Source organism: Suricata suricatta, chromosome 15 (genome assembly GCF_006229205.1).
Source record: "Suricata suricatta isolate VVHF042 chromosome 15, meerkat_22Aug2017_6uvM2_HiC, whole genome shotgun sequence".
Classification (NCBI taxonomy): Eukaryota; Metazoa; Chordata; class Mammalia; order Carnivora; family Herpestidae; genus Suricata; species Suricata suricatta.
Genome location: NC_043714.1, coordinates 48646441 through 48664536, shown reverse-complemented (window position 1 = coordinate 48664536; position 18096 = coordinate 48646441). Strand labels below are relative to the sequence as shown.

The window sequence follows — 18096 nt, the reverse complement described above, 5'->3', positions numbered from 1 at the left end:
TGTATTTAAAACCCAGGGACACCTGGGTGGCTCAGTCAGTTAAGCATTGGCTCAGGTCATGATCTTGCTATTTTTGGGTTCAAGCCCCACACTGGGCTCTGTGCTGACAGCTGGGAGCTGGGAGCCTGGAGCCTGCTTTGGATTCTGTGTCTCCCTCTCCCTCTGTCTCTCCCTACTCATTCTCTGTCTCTCTCAAATAAACCTTAAAAAAATTTTTAAACATGAAACTATAGCAAGAACTGGAAAATCTTCCCTCTTCATTTCTAGTTGGTCACCAATTCCTTTAGCTTTCTAGATCATCTCTCTGTAATTCTTTCTTGTCCCATTGCCTCTGCCTTACTTGTGGCTCTTGTCATTCTTCATTATTTTGATACTTTGCTTTTTATCTAATATTTAATGTATGTCTACTCTGAGCCAGTATCTATTAAGCAATATGTACACACTATCTCATGCAAACCTTATTACAAACCTAAGTGGTACATGGTAATATTTTCACTTCCCAAATGAAAACCAGAAGTTCAGAGAAGTGAAGTGACTTGTCCAAAGTCACAGAGCTACTCAGGATGGCCAAGCTAGGCTCTAAACCCTATGTTATCCCAGGGCCAAAGCTCTTAAATAGTACATCATATTATGTATTCAGCCCTTACACCGTATGTCGAAAAGACTTTTCTGCCTATAGGCATATATATCCCCAGCCCATTTTCCATAGGATGCTTGAAACATCTCTCTATAAAGGCATTTCCCTAGTCAAAAACCTTCAACAATTCCCAAAGTTTAAGATTAAGTTCAGATTCCACCAGTAGAGCACAAAATACCCCCATTTATTCAGCCTTTCATCTTTCAGAAGCCTCATTCCAACTATTGGTACTTGTCAATGGTGCTCAATCAATCACTTACTAAGTAAACAAATGAAAAAGTATTCTTAAGACCACATACTGAATTGAAGTTCAGAGAAGCTTACACAGGAGTGCAGGTGAAAAATAAATATGAGAGCATGACAAGAGGGAATTATTATTTCTATTTCTCTCTTCTTAAATTCATGTTTTTGGCTATACCCATCCCATCCCATTCACTCTATGTGTATTTACAAGAATGTTTCTCATGTCCCAAAAGATCTGTAATTTAACAACATTATTTAAAGCAAGAAGTGAAAGTCTGTAGCCCCAAACAGCATTCTAGATATCCTGTTTCTCAGAGTAAATATTATTCTACTGCTTTTGCTACATCTCGACTCACTTGAAATACTACTTATAAAAGACCTCGAAGACACTGAAACTACCCAACTGGAGAGGGAATTATTTTGAATTGGTCCACAAAACACTCAATAAGCAGTCCTAACATTCAACTCTCTGTGAGCACCTGTGATGTTTTATCTCTAATATACTAACAATATTTTTGTCTCCTACAGCTTCAAGAATGTTGAGAGGAAATCAATGTCCCCTCTATCAGCGTATTAAAACTTAAGCACCACGTAAAGCCCAAGGATCCTTGAGTACATATGCGAGCAAACAGACAATACTGTAATGCAGCAGGTGGGCAGGCGTTATTTAAAGTCTCACTGATTTCTCCGATGATGGATTATTTTCCATATACTGAATGTGTAATGTGTTTAATATTTACAACACAGTTCTTTTAAATTAAATATGTACCAGTTCCTTCCACAAGACAAATTGTACCAGAAGACTTAAAATCCAAATTTATGAAATTGGTTTCCCGAATAAATGACCAAACAGAATTTAGGAAATGGGCTGCTGAGGTTCACTGGCCATGATTTCAGGGACAACATGGGCTTTCTCCCTCGGGAAGCATCCAACCAAATTACTAAAGACTTATTCATATCATATTTTGAAGATATTTAACTTGAACATATATAGTAGCATGATAGGTTAATTAAGAGATAACATTACTTTAAAACCACCTCATTTGATTTCTCTTAGTAGGTATTTTAACCCAGTAAAAAGCTGTTTCTTAAGCTAATCTCTTCAACACAGTATTTTATGTATATCCTGAACTTAGGTTTCCATTATAGTTAGATTATACCAACACAAAGGCTTTTAATCTCATACTTTGTCCAACTGACCTCAAAGTTTGCACTAGTGAAGTTTCAAAAACATTCACTAAAAACCTGGCCTGCATGGAGAACTGTACATGATTTATTGTAAATCTATTACAAATGGCCACAGAAACATTTATAATTGAATTGTTCAAAGTAATTAACTGTAGTCAAAGTGGTTTCAAAATGTCTGGCAGAAACAGCAATGGAAGCCTTCCCCCACTATGCCTGGCTTTTAACTATTTTTATCCTTCTAAGTAATATTCTTTTGGTCATAGTTGTGAACATGGTCACCATTTCATTGAGGAACATAAATTCTGATTTGTTTTTAATATGTGAAAGAATGTCTTTAGTATGAATTGGGAAGAAAAGCCAACTTTAAAAAATCAGGAAATGCCAATAGCTTTATTTCTGAATGTGTGAAAAGTCTTTAGATGCTCTTTAAGTTCATATTCTTAAAAAAATGGGAATACTGGGGAAATTAGGACATATTTTACTGTTCAAATTGCCATTAATTATACCATTAAATGTTTAAAATAAAGTGGTCTTTCTTAATCATCTGTATTTTCTTCCCCTAGTCATGGTTCAGTGAGACAGGACATTCCTACAAGTGCTGGTGAGTGGAAAGGGCAAATTTTGATTGCTGACAGTGCTAAAGGGCTTATTTTAATAGGGATTTAGCAAATTCATGGATCTTGATTATTTCCCAACCATGAAACAATGTCCATTTTAATTATTCCACAATTCTAACTAGTTTTAATTAGGCTGTTTAGAAATCATTAAGTAAATTGACAGGTATAAATTATTTTTAGTAAGTTATAAGACTATTAGCTGCAACTCAAACACCATTCTGTAAAAATTAATTAAAGGAAACCTCATTTAACATGGAATCAGGGGGCACCTGGGTGACTCAGTCAGTTAAGCGGCCGACTTTGGCTCAGGTCATGATCTCACGGTTCGTGGGTTTGAGCCCCCCATTCAGGCTCTGTGCTGACAGCTCAGAGTCTGGAGCCTGCTTCTGATTCTGTGTTTCTCTCTCTGCTCCTCCCCCACTCCTGCTCCGTCACTCTCTCTCAAAAATTAAAGAGACATTAAAAATATATTAAAAAATAAAATATGAAATAAAATAAAGTAAAATAAAATGGAATCAGAAGGCCAGCAGGGGGAGCGCTCATGCCTTACAACCAATCCTTAGTTGCAGACCCAAAGAAGAGACACAGCTTGCCAATCCATCAACTCAGCCAATAAAAGACCACTACCTTTCAAATTCCCAGTTTAAGCCAGTAGACTTTTGGTTTATCATAGCGGTCCCAACTCTCTGTTCTCCTCTGTAAAAGAGCATTTCTCTCCTTTTCTCTGGTCTTCTATGTTTTTGCCTTAGCTTGCTTCTCCTAAATGGCAGTTCTCTGTTATTCCCAAATTAACGTATTTTTAAAATAACTGAGTTTTATGTTTAAGGTTAACAATACCAATACAAGCTGCGCAGGGCAACCTCAGCTTTGTGGACACTGTGTAATCCATTTACCACAGCCATGATTAAGCTGTGTTTCTTGATCCTGATTGATTACTTACGACACAGAACAATCACAGAATTAGAGCAAAAAAAGAACAAGGCAATTGTATAGAATATGGTGCTAACCCAGGAAAGTTTGAGTTGGCAAGCTTATCTGGCACATTACAGGCACTACCAATCTAAAGGGATATCAAACAAACATTTTTCTTCCTTCTGAATACATCTACTGCTGCTTAGTAACGTTTAAAATTCTATAAATATGTAGTAAAATATATCAGATTTCTCTAGGAAGACCTAAAGCTTGCATATTTATTCCAGAGTTGGAAAGAAGTTTCTGCTGGTGGGTTTTCCTAGCCTTCATGTTTAAAAGTGATTTTAAATGGAATGAATTATAAAAATGACATAAAATAAAAATTCAATTGAATACCTCTTCAACACATACAACACAGACACAGACTCATATATGGAAGCCCTAGGTCTATTTAGGGCTTCAAAATATTGAACTTGGATTTTCAATATCACTCAAAATTCACTATCTTAATAAAAATTGCATATTCTTAAGTAATATTCATTAAAAAAAGAAGAGAAATAACACTTTTACACATGTGGTGGTCTTTAAAATGTGTGAAAAGCCCAGGTCAATTTAGGAAATTTCAGTTTCCATGCATCACAAGGAACCTCAGCAATGGAATAATTTTCCCTAAATAGTCTTGTGACTCAGAAAATACAGGAAGTCATCAAACTGTCAGAACAGACTTCAAAACAAAGTCATTTTTCTCAAGAACATGATTTAATTTGAACGTTGAGAGCAGTTATCCATTTTACTTTCTGTGCCTATAGATAGTGACCTGTATGCCAAGATGCTTCTGCTGATTAAATCACAGAGACTTTCTGCTTTTACATGAAGGATCTTCTAGCTTGGAGAGAAGGTTCTGATTTAGGGGTGACCTACTTTCATGCTGCAGAATGTGTCGCCTCTAGCAAGATTAGTATTTCCCTTTTTTCTCTCCTGTTTCAATATTTTCACTTTAGAGTTGCTCTTTTTTATTCTTATAATTAAAAAGTCTGGCTTCAAAATGAGAGGCATACAAGTTATATGATGATATTTTAAAATGCTTAGTGTACTGCAATTAAAAAGCAGTTAAAATACGCATCTTGCTTTTCTCTTTTTAGAGTTTCCAAACTAGTTATTACTGTTTTAATTTTACCAACTACTCAGAAGAATTCCCAGGGAACCCCGAATTCTGTAGGCTCTCTTTTTAATATGTAAGCATCCCCGGGTTAGTAAGATACAAATCTGTGTTTAAGTGTGCTTCATTAAGCTGGCAATATTGAAGGCATTCTATCTTGAAGGCAGGGCAAAGGACAAGAACACTGGATTTCAGATTTTACAATTTCACAGACCAGTAACATTTCAAAGGAGTATTCTGGCGGACATTTCCCAACTTAAGTTTGACAAGCAATGAGATTTAAAAAGAACAAATCTTATTTAAAAAGTCTACCAAACCAATACATATACTATGCCATCATTACACAAAAAGGCAGTTAATATTAACTGCCGGGAATGAGGCAGATAACAATGTTAACACCAGGAAGGAGGCAGAAAATAAAGAAAAGAAAAGGAAAAAAGAAAAGAAAGAAGGGGTAAAAAGAAGAAAGGAGGAAAGCAAAGGGAAGAAGTAAGGTAGAAAAAGGAAAGGACAGTCACTTTAGTTGAATAAATTTAATTTCATGAAAAACTAACACTTTTTTTAATGGTCTGTCCCACCATCAATGGTGTGGACTTGCACTGGGAAGCCACCCTCTGAGACCTCTGTCAATGATGTAATTTCATTTTTGTTTTACTTCTGAGAAAAGAACGTGATCTGAAAACATACAAAGGACAAGGTCTTTACTATTAGTCATCCATCAACGTAGTTTCTTTCTGTGATTTAGCACTATTCAGTGTGATCATGAATAAATCATTCAACTTTCAGAGACTTAATTCCACAGAACGCCGCACGGTGGTCAGAATAAATGTATGGTGCCCTTACCCTTTAAGAACGTTATAAGCAAACACTGAATTCAATGAGTATTTGTTAGTGACCTAAAAAATTGATAATGTTTATGTTAAAATGCTTTGAAATTTATTCACATTCATCAGATTTGGGGAAAGTGTGGCCAGTTACGAGGGAAGTTTGGGTTGAGTCCCAACACTATTCTAGGGAGAAAGAAGAGCTGACATAAAGCCCATGATATAGGATACATAAGATCACCTTTGGGAAATCATGACGTGTAAAGCTGGAGACTAAGTAGGAGCAGAACAGGAAAGGTCTGTAGAACAACAATCCTATCTTCTGGGGGGAGTGAGGAACCACGGCAGGGTTTGTTTTAAGCAAGAAACAGACGTTGGCCAGATCTACAAGGATCAGAAGACAGTAGGCTAGCACCACGTAAACCCCAGGTTAGGCTTCACATCCTTGCCCAGGGAATACTTACGCAGGATGGATCCCTGATACACAACAATAATGAACAAGAACTTCCCATCCTAGGCACTAGTGGGATCTTTACATAGATCATTTCACTTATTTCTCACCACAGCCCTTTCAGTAAACACCAGTTTTATTTCCTTTTGTAAGTGACGACTGAGCTCTAAGATCCTAAGTACCTTGTTTATGGTCATACATATAGCATGGGAAATGAGATTCCAATTTAAGACATCAGATTCCAAAAGCCAAGTTTATCACCATTGATTGTTGCCAATCTGCACAAACGAAGGAGCTCTCAATAAGCACGTGGAATGACTACACCTCAGCCTTCCTGACATTGATCAATTAGATCTTTGAGGGCTCCCCTTTTGCCTCTAGGCAAATTGACTTCTGAACCTTTCTAAAGAAGTTACAGCTATACTTTAAGAAATAAACAAAAAGCAAGCTTTCTGATAACATAAATGAAAATGTGTTACATTTTTCATGTAATTTCAATATTTTATACTATACCTTAATCCACATGGTTTATTCTTGACAGAAATGAAAAACATGTGGACATCACTTCAGTAACAATGCCAGGCAGTGCGAGCTGCGTGGCTCAGTTGGCTAAGCATTCGGCTGTGGCTCAGGTCATGATCTTGCAGTTCGTGGGTTTGAGCCCCATATCGGGCTCTGTGTTGACAACTCAGAGCCTGGAGCCTGCTTCTGTATTTCCCTCTTTCTCTCTGCCTCTCTCCCACTAGTACTCTGTCTCTCTCTCTGTCTTTTGAAAATAAATAAATGTTAAAAAAAATTTTTTTTAAACAATGCCAGGCAGCTTGAGGATCATTACATTTCTCCTCATTTTCTTCTTCATGTTGTAAATGTCAATTCCATTAGTCTTTTCAAAACCTAATTCTATGCAAGGAAAGCTACAACAATGCTTTGAAAAATCTATTATGAACACATCTAATGTCCTGTAATTGAAACCATCCTAATTGATTTCTTAGATCCATATAAGTCATCTGACAAAATTCATCAAATAAAAATTGTATAAGATTTAAACACATTTTACAGAGTAACTTTTCTATCACCTTTCTCCCTTGTTTTCTTTCTTTAAATATATATCGTTCCTTGACAATGTGTTAAATACCTGATTGTTTATAGCCTCCCTTCCCACTAGAATATAAGCACCTGAGGACACGGACTTGGGTCTTGTTTACTCTTATATTAGCAGAATTTCAGATAAGGCCTAGCATGTAGTGGGAATTCGTAAATACATGTTGAATTAATAAATGAATAGATTCATAAATGAACATATTTTCTTATGTGGAAGGGTCTGAGTTATAAATATCCCTCAAATAAATCCAGAATTAACTCATCTGAACATAAGTGAAAATTACTGTGTAAAAAACATTGATCAATCTTTGTTTGATCTTGCAAAGAGGTATCTTGCAAAGAGGACGTGTTACAGTGACATTAATACAGACAGAATAAAAGGCAGAGACTGAGTCACGAGGGTAAACAGGAGCCTAAAGAAGGTGAGCAGGCTGTCAGTTCACATGACAAGGGAAGGATCAGATAGTGAGAGGTCTCAACTGAAGGAAAGCTCCAGAGGCATTATTCCTCAGGGCACCTGACAGCCAAGGAGCCCCCTTATTAGAATTGGTCGTAAGCCCTGTTGAGCCAGGAACCCGGGAAGGCTAAGTTCCACCATTGTCTGCCTTCTCTGTGAAGTTGCAGACAGCATTAGCCATAAGTAATAAAATAACTCTAAGATAGATAGATAGATAAACAGACAGATAAATGGAAAGGTTGTATTATCTGATTCACTATTTTTCAAAGCAGGTGTTCAATCCTTCTCTTATGCCCTGAAGCCTCCAAAGCTCTTCCTTAGGACTCTTAGCCAGTTTCCTTCTCTCCTCTTCCATTAGCAATGCTAATCCTCACAACCTCCACTGGCACCCCTTTCCCCATCTCTTTACCACCCCCAAGGTTTATTTAGTACTTATTATGCACCTCACACTGTACTAAGTACTCAGATTAGTGAAATTAGTGGCATCATCCCCTACCCATAGGAATTGATAAGGGGGACGAGTGCCAGATGCCAAGGGAGCTTCAATACAAGGAGGGCAAGAGGTGGTAAAAGGTGACTGTAACTATGGAGCCAATAAAGAGCCCCTGAGTGTCCCCCCTGAGTGTCCTTACGATCTGGTGCAACTTCTCCATCCTTTGGATTCCACAGCACTTTGAGTGAGCCTCCTCTGGCCTCTGCCGCTCCCCATTCAACCCGCGCCCCCCAACACCATGTCTTTAGGGTATCAGTCTTGAATTCTACTCACTGGTGTGCCCAGTTTTACCAGGCAATCTCCTCTCCCACCCACTGATGACTACCTTAAAAGCAGGCCTCTCTGTTTTCTTTTCTTTCTATTCTGATCAGCATTGCCTGTAAGGTTTTCACAAAGGAAGGACTGATCAGGGACTAATCAGCATTTGGTATTTCACTGAATGACTTGGATTGTGGGGACATCCATTCAAGAGTTGTCCTACTTCATAAATGTCAAGGAAGTTATCAAAAATGAAAGACATCAGCACCTTTTACTAACAGTCACAGAAGATAGATAGAGAGGTAAGAGTTCTAGCTCCAGATTCCAAAGTAAAAAACAAATACTACATATAAGTGCACAGGTTCACCTTGGGGAGCGATGGGACATTTTTGCATCCTGCATGTACTGTCTTCTTTACTACCTCCATGTCTCGTTTACAATTCTTTCAGAAATCCTCACATATAGTTCTCTGAATTAAAGTTATCAAATAAAAAGCATATTACAAATATCTGAGCCTACTATTTGGTTCTGTGTTCTATCTTTAAGTCATTATGTCAATGACCATGACATTGAAGAATATAGGTTTTATAGGTTTTTAAATATACATTGCCAAACTCCAGTAGTTTTATCTAGCACAAACAATGGTGTAGTGACAAATTTTATTCTATTTTCATCTATTTACCCATCAAAACTAACCCATCAAAACTAACCTACCAATTTAATGCTGGATCATTCTAGCTCCATTAATGCTATCATTTAAAAATAATAACATAATTTTAAGTATTTGAAGGAATTCCAATATCTAGCCCAGTGATTTTTTTTTATTTATTATTTTTGAGAGACAGAAAGAGACAGCATGAGCAGGGGAGGGTCAGAGAGAGAGGGAGACACAGAATCCGAAGCAGGCTCCAGGCTCTGAGCTAGCTGGCACCACAGAGCCCAATGTGGGGCTCGAACCCATGAACCATGAGATCATGACCTGAGCTGAAGCTGGAAGTCAGACGCTTAGCCAACTGAGCCAGCCAGGCGCCCCAAAGCCCAGTGATTTTTCAACTGTAGATCATAACTGATTAATTAATTATGTAATTGCGTCAGTGAGTTGAGACTGCATTTAAAAATGAAATAGGATAGGATAAAAATCAGAACAGAGAGTGAGAGAAGTGTCTTGAGGAAGTTTTGTATGGGCTGTGCTGGTAGTTGAATATATAGTGGTATAAACTGCGCATGTGGTGTAAAATATGTTAGGCAGAATCCTAAGAGAGTCCACAAATTCTTCATCCCTCTGAGGTACATGCATGCATAATCCCGGGGACTGTGAATACGATGGACGTTACTCTCATAACTAGGTTAGGTTGATTTTCAGACAGGGAGATTGTCTGGGTGGGCCTGGTCTAATTACATAAGTCCTTTGAAAGCAGACAGCTTTCTTGGCTAACCCAGGAGAGGTAGTCAGAGATTCAGATGACAAGGATCTGAAACACAGTTACTGGCTTGAAGATGGAGGGACCACATGGCAAAGAATGGGAGTGGCCTCCACAGCTGAGTGTGGCCCTCACTTGACAGCCAGCAAGGAAATGCAGACTTCAGTCCTACATCTGCAAGGAACTACATTCTGCCAATAAGAAAAATGAATGTGGGAGCATTTCTTTCCCTAGTCGAGCCTGCAGATGAGACTTTAGCCCACCCAGCACCTTGAGTCTCGCCTTGTAATGCATTAAGCAGAGAACCAAGCCATATTATGTAGATTTCTGACCCACATAACTGTGGGCTGATAAATGGGTATTGTTTTAAAGAGCTGTGTTTGTGGTAATTTCTTTCACAACAACCAAAAACTCACACAGTACTTCATATAGTCAGTTACAATAATAAAAAGGGAATATGAGGAAAAAAGATACTTAGAAAGAAAGACACTGATCTGATCTAAATCTTTCACTCTACAGATTTGAAAAAATCAAGGTCCAGAGATGGCAAATAACTGTGCAAGATTATATAGTTAGTGACAGAAGTAGGAGAGAAAAAGCTCTTTCCTTACCTGGTCCTGATATTATTATTACTTTCCTTTTCATTTATCTGAAGATTCACACATTTTACATGATAGAGAATAACATTTCCCCTACTTACTACACAACAATGAACTGTTATTATACTTTTGTAAGAAAGGATAATTCTCTTATAAAAATGACTTTACGCTGTCATTTTTTTTTTGCTACTATATTAGGTTTAATATGTTTCTATTATTAGGAATATGTGAGGACCTGAATGTATTGTCTATACAGGAAGACTACATTATCTCCTTCCTAGAGTTCTCAAACAGGAAATAGATCCTAAACATTAGTTCATGAAGGATAAACAGCTCCCAATCAAGTTTCTGGAGAAACCACTGTACCATACAACCCACAAAAAGACATTTAAATAACTTCAAATTTTTCTAGTTTTTAAAAAAATTTTAAATTCTTTAAAATCATCACTAGAGGGGCGCCTGGCTGGCTCAGTCAGTTAAGCGTCCGATTTCAGCACAGGTCATGATCTCTCAGTTCTTGGGTTCAAGCCCCGTGTCAGGCTCTGTGCTGACAGCTCAGAGCCTGGAGCCTGCTTTGATTCTGTATCTCCCTCTCTCTCTGCTCCTCCCCCACTCATGTTCTATTTCCGTCTCAATAGTAAAATAAAAACAAAACAATTTAAAAAAATAAAATCATCGCTTGAAATGAAATATAGTATTTTACATAAACGTAGTACTGCTTTCATTGCAAAATTTAAATGTAGTACTCAACTTGGCCACATGAGGGCTCCTAGGTTTTTTTTTCCAGTTGTGTGAACCATAAATTGAGACATTGAAATATCTTTCAATGAAAGGGCGCACTGGCTGCTGGATGGGTTAGTTGGCATGGTTTCCTTAAATGAGATTTTCTGAGAATTGAAGTAAAAATATGACGCCACTGTATTACCCATAGAAACTCCTTTGGCTCACCTCTGCAGGTCTTCTTCTGAGTAACACAGAAGCTGATTCTGAAGTGTCACAAGAGGAGGTTAATTCCTCCTGCAGAGTCTGCTATCTCTTCCTCATGACTCCGTAACTTCTCTCAGGCACTTTCCCTCATCTCTAAAAACAAACAGTATAGCACCCACCTAACAACCTTTACCTGGGCCTGGTACGTGGCATTACCAATTAGTGGTAGTTTTAGTTGTTGCTATTAAACACTTATTAAGGAATACTGAAATATACTTGTCTTGTGAAATAATCTTTCAAGATAGGTGATTACATAGTTGCTAATATTTCAGCCTTGAAAATAATAGCTGTGTGTCCAAACTAGTAGAAGAGTTATATGAATATATTAAGTTTATAATTCAGATATCTGTTTTAACATAATACACATGATTGTGAATCAAATTATTGAAAATCCAATAATTAAATATTCACTGGTGGTAAGGCTATTTAAAATAACTCACAGTTCGCCTTTCTGCAATCCAAACTCACCATTTAGACGTCTACTTTCTAGGCTTATCTCCTTATTCATGTGGCCCAAGCTGGTCATTGTTTCTCCCTCATTGTCTTATCTTTAAGGAATATTGAATTTATACAATAAATTTTATTTTCTGAAGGCAAAATACTGTTTCTTCTTAGCCAGTTAATAAGTCAGAGAAGCAAGAGAAGGTGGTGGACATGTTGAAGGCTGGGAGGAGAGGACAGTGGAAAGCAGAGCGGCAGGAAACTTTATGGGCCTTTCTAGCTTCGCTGACTGGATTTTAGAAACATGCTGCTGTAAGTTTTAAAATGGAAACATGCACTTGTTGACACTGTCTTATATCAATTCTTGTTACTTGACTATTGATCTCCTCAAAGACACCAAGCCTGCTATCTTGAAAAATAAGACTTGAACATCTTCATCTGGGAATAGGGCACCTGAGAGCAGATACAGGCAGAGGACACAGAATGGGCGGAGGGGGCAGCGTGGTTTTAGTCGCCGTATCCTGAAATAGTACTAGACCTACATGGAGGCAAGCATGTCTTCAAGCTTGAAGGATACAACCAAAGACACAGGAAAATGACCTGACAAAGTCACACCAAAAGCTGTTGTGGGAGTCAGAACTAGAAATCTGCTCTCCTGGTTGTGATCTCTAGATAAGAACCCTGAAGTATCTGAGAAAAAATTTTCAAACATCGCACATTGGGGTGGTTAGGGTGGTGGACACCAAATAAAAAGTGACCCCGTTGATGTAACTTTGGTAAACCCATCAAGCCATAGCCTCTACTTTTAAGGCTTTTGGATACGACCAAATATCTCTAAAATGAAATCGGAAAGCAAGGCCAAGAATCCATCTCCTCTTCCTGGGAAGATTTATCTCCCTTATGCATTGTCTTCTACCATATATGATAGATTGAGCAACTTTTGTCTCTAAGACACTGAAAATTGTTATTGTTAGAATGGACAAATATTGGTATATAAAAGTTGATAATTCAACTTATTTAAATTACTTAAAATCCCAATTACGTATTAAAGTTCATAATCACAGGGTATTGTTTTATCTAGGGAAAAAAGCGTGTAATGTCTGCCAGACTCCCCCACAGCTTACTACCTTCTTAGATGATGGGTTCTGTATGGGATTCAATCCCTCCAAGTGAAGAACCGGGCAAGGCCAATGCAGAACTACATTGCAGTGTGTCTCCTCTCAACCTCTGTTTTCTTAGTAGCTTTGTTAGTTACAGGGTGACCTCAACTACTGTCTTAACAACCTGACAGAACAGGGTCAGAGACTGGAGAGCCGGGAGGGAAAATGAAAAGAACAAAAACAAAAAATGGTGCCAGCTGAGAAACGGCAAAAATGAAAATGGTGGCACAAGAAGCTTAAACACTGGAAAGCCATATACACATAAAATTAACTCCTCCCGAGCCCGGTTGTAGGCGGTCCTTAAGCCTGCTCCCTCATTTAAATCTGCTGATGGTTTTCAGTGTTTTTCAATTTCCATCTTTGGTGGAAATGGCCACACAAACCATCGGAAGGATACACCCGGCATGTAAAAAGGGCAGACCCCCGCGTTCCCGGTGCCGGTTAGACACACCCATTCCCGTGCATAAAGTGTCTGCTGCTCACCAATCGTGTAGAACCTCTTCAGCTCACTCCTTCGAGAAGGATGCTTCTGGGTATTGGCCGCATTGTTCTGCTCTTCTTCAATGATGGGTGTCTTGGGTGCGGGGGGCTTACTCGCTTGCGGCATTTGCTTTCCTGCCCCAGCCAAAGGGTTGAACCCTGGAGCAGTAATATCCACTGACTGGGACTTTTTCTTCAACCTACAGGCAGAGAACACCACAGGCTGTGATTACTGACCCAGGAGACATTTTCCCAACGTTATCTCCATCACAACCCTTTTTTCCACAACTGAGTTAATATTTGGCCCTGAAACAGAACAAGAGTCATTCAGAAATTATAAACATTCCCTATAGTATTTTAAATTCTTCAAATATTTCTGAAACTAGTTGAGGGAAAAATCCACCTAATCATTTTTAAAGGTTTCATCAAAAGGTATTAGAATGTAGATGCGAAAGGACTTATTCTTCCTAATAGCAAGCTAAAATGTGGTGTTGGACAGAGATAATGCATTTGGCTATTGCTTTTCGTTTTGAAAGGAGTATTTTTAAAGCTATAGTAAAACACTAGTTAGAAATAAATAATTGCAACCCAGAAACAGATAATGAAATGATTATTTGAGTAACTAGAGGCTGTCAGAGCTTTTCTGTTTAATCTATAATAGCATCTCAGCTGTAGAAATTATAGAGTTCACATTATTTCTGCAGACACTGTCATGTTTGCTCACTTCGACATTTTAGAGAGCTGACATCAGAAGGAACATGGAAAGCAGAAAGCTATCCATAAAACATGTTCCCCACTCATGCATAGAGAATGTTTCTCGTGGTGTAAAAACTATTGATAAATGATAGGAGTTGATTCAAATACTTCAAGCTACACAATTTTCTATTTGTCATTGTAACTGAACCCTAGGCCTAGCTTACTCTTGGCTCTTGGTACTTCCAGAGGCTAATGTTAAGTGTCATTTTTCAAATCTAAATTCCCTATGGAAAACAAGTTGGCAGGTTTTTAAAAATTTTTTTAAATATTTATGTATTTTGAGAGAAAGAAAGAGAGAGCAAGAGATGGGCAGAGAGAGAGGGAGACATAGAATCCTAAGCAGCCTCCAGACTCTGAGCTGTCAGCATAGAGTCTGACATGTGGCTCAAATTCATGAACCATGAGATCAAGACTTAAGCCCAACTTGGATGCTCAACTGACTGAGCCACCCAGGTGCCCCAGCAGTTTTCTTTATTACTTAAATAATCACACCTGAACACTGGCAATTTCCTGAAGGTTTCATCCATCCTCATGCATCTAGGCCTTTTCGAGGTTTTTTCAGTCCATACTCTATATTCAGCCCTACTGTCAGCTCTTGCTCCTGTTTCTAGACTCAGGTTAAAAATGGCGGCCTCTGGGAAACTTCCCATGACGTGGACCTTGGTAATCTCACATCACCCCACAGAGGGAGTTTTTCATTATTAACTCTGAATAAGCTTCGGTTAAATTGAACTTACCAGAGCAAAGGATTTGTTAAAGGAATAAATGTATCAATCAGTAAAAAAAATGGAAGCATTGTTTATTAAATCTGCCATTCTCACATATCACCTACTTAATATTCAAGAACCTTGAACTGCTTTATGCAAATTGCCAACAAATACGTTTAAAAAATTTTTTTTTACATGTATTTATTTTTGAGAGCCAGACAGAGACAGAGCATGAACAGGGGAGGGGCAGAGAGAGAAAGAGACATAGAGTATGAAGCAGGCTCCCAGCTCTATGCTAGCAGTCAGCACAGAGCCTGATGTGGGGCTTGAACCCACAAACTGTGAGATCACGACATGAGCCAAAGTCAGATGCTCAACTGACTGAGCCACCCAGGTGCCCCGCCAACAAATATGTTACAAAGTGCTCAACAGCATTAGTCATGAGACCAAACATAAATTAAATCCAAATTGCACACCCAGCAGAAATGCTATAATGTGAAGGATATGATATTAACTATGATGATATGAACAACTGGAATTCTCCTACACCTGATGGTGGGAGTGTAAGATGGTATGACCAATTTGGACGAATGTCTGGCAATATCTCCTTTGCTGAAGTATGCAGCTTTTGACACACCAATTCTATTCCTACGATATGTCCTATACTACACATTAACCCCAGGACACAGTCAAGAATGTTCATGGAAGCACTACTTGTAATATCCCAATATCCATCAAAACCCAAATGCTTACTAACAGATTAGGGTAAATGAATTGTGAAAATACCTGTAAAATGAAAATTTATGCAGCAATGGAAATGAATGAACTACAACTCCTTGCAACACCTTGGGTAGTTTTCACAAAAACAATGCTTGGTCAAAGAATCCTGGTGCCAGGGGCGCCTGGATGGCTAAGTTGGTTAAGCATCTGACTTCAGCTCAGGTCATGATCTCATAGTCCATGAGTTCAAATCCCACACTGGGCTCTGTGCTGACAGCTCAGAGCCTGAAGTCTGCTTCAGATTCTGTGTCCCTCACTCTCCCTGCCCATCCCCTGCTCATGCCCTGTTTCTCTCTTTCTCAAAAATAAATAAACAGTAAAATTTTTAAAAATATTTAATAAAAAAAGAAGCCTGGTACCAAAGAATACATACTATATGATTTCATTTATATAAAGTTCAAACAGAAGCAAAACCACTCCTGATATTAAAAGTATGGGCAGGATGACCATTTGAGTTATTACACTGATATGTATGTGTACTATGATATGTTGAGACACAACATAGGGGATACAGTAATAACGTTGTACGGTGGCAGATGGTGAGCACTGGGGGAGATACAAAATTGCTAAATCACTATGTTACGCACCTAAAACTAAATAACACTGTACACCAGCCATGCTATGAAAAACTATAATAAGTTTTTTAATTTCAATTTTCTATCAATCATCCTGTAAACTGTATTTTAAAATTAAATTTTAATTTCACCCTAAAGCAAGTTTTTAGGGGCAAAGGAGTAGGGATTTGAGGGAAAGGTGCTAGATTTTGCAGAAGGAAAGCCGGGTACTCTCTAGTTTGCAGCACAGATTATTTTCAAAATGTAAATGTGACAAGTGTTATCTCGAATTCTCATAGACTATTTTTATCACCAGAAATTGTTTATATTTATTAACCTGTTTCAGGATTGATCACAGTTACTAACTTAAAGTCTCATATTGTAGTGTATCAGCAATGACAGTTTATATTTGATACAGTGCTGGATACTACTATTGGTGAACGTTTACATCACTTAAAAATGTCTTAGTGTACCACAGGCCCTTTTCACGGCCTCTCTGGAATGAGCAAAAGGACATAGTTTGGGTTCCAAAGGCCCAAGGCAAGGAGAAAACAGCCCTGTGGTATTTTCCCTGTTCCCGCTGCCCTTCTTCACCCGACTGCTCCCAGTCAATGCTTGAACGGTGTCATGAGTTCACTGTTGTTGCTGGAGTCTGGAAAACCGCAAGTAGCTTTGTTGGCTCGCTTAAGAAAAGACTTCCACTTACACATTTTTAGAAAGCAGAACTGTGTGGGTAATTGAATTACCCCTTTCAAGATTCTAAAAATGACTACAGTGATTGGCAAAGAAACCTGCAAACTGCTACCTTCAGTTTCCAAATTTCATGAAGGGAAGCGTTTCTCAATTTTTAACAATGTTCTAAATTAAATGTGTTAAACAAAAGTAAATAGCATAATGGAATATGTAGGTGAACATGAGATAAAATACTCACCGATATTAAATTAAACATTACAAATAAAGACAAAAATAATATCTTAATAGGCACCCGAAGAACCTTTGCTTAATACGCTTCGCATTTCCAAAGGATGAGGAGTGCTGACATGTTGGATGGAGAAAAGGAAATGAGCGAAAGGAGTCGTCCTTCTTGGCACGGCTCCCACGGGCAGACCGTCCAGTGTTTCATAATCTTTGCCCTGTCTTGTTCCTGCTTTTTAGCAGGAAAGAACTATTCCTGCTCTTCACCACATGAATTCTGATGTTTTTGCAGCAAGGTAACAATGTAGGACACTTCTCTGAGACTGTTTTCCCACCTACTAAATGGACATAAAAAGGCATAGAGGATTAAGTAAACATCCTCTCTGAAAGTGCCTAGTAGCATCCACATGGGATGTTCTCAATAAATGCGTCCCAGTCTCTTTGTAGGAGGATGTAAGGGATGATGTAATTTTGTTCTTCAGACTTTCAAGGGATGCTGTGGAAATTATATAACAGCTTCTCAAGATCCTTAGCTGCTGCACTACTTTAGATAAACACCAAAACTTCATTCAGGGCCTGCACCGCCTTCTGTAGGGGGTCTCACCTATTCTGAAGTGTGGATTTGGGGGGAGGAGCAGAAGGTAAGAAGAGGTAAAGCTAAATGGGAGTCCTTTGTGTGGTTTGCAATGTGTTATCTCTCCAAATCATTTAGAAAACAGGTGAATCCATTGAATAATTCCCTAGAGCACATTTATTTTTTATCTGTGTGGGATGACTTAAAATAACAAACTCATAAGCAGAGGTAGAGACCAGAGAAACAAGGGAGGTAAGGAAAAAAACCCGAAAGGAAGTGTGAAGAGGGATTTTCACCTTCCTACTCTGCAAAAGTAGGATTCATGCCAATTTCAACTAGTTCTCCCAGGAGTAGGAAAAGCCTAGTAGGCCAGTGATGAAAT

At 38.4% G+C, this 18096-nt stretch overlaps 1 protein-coding gene across 4 annotated transcripts in view; it reads right to left on the bottom strand.

The window, feature by feature from the left end:
* Window positions 1-18096, bottom strand: part of OXR1 (oxidation resistance 1) — a 427046-nt gene that overhangs the window by 189630 nt on the left and 219320 nt on the right. For all 4 annotated transcript variants that reach the window (XR_003903487.1, XM_029924062.1, XM_029924063.1 and 1 more), the window contains exon 3: window positions 13432-13628. Coding sequence is in view for 3 of the 4 variants with exons in the window: in XM_029924062.1 (XP_029779922.1) it covers window positions 13432-13628 (197 nt within the window). In the remaining variant the exon portion in view is untranslated. The remainder of the gene's footprint in view (window positions 1-13431; window positions 13629-18096) is intronic.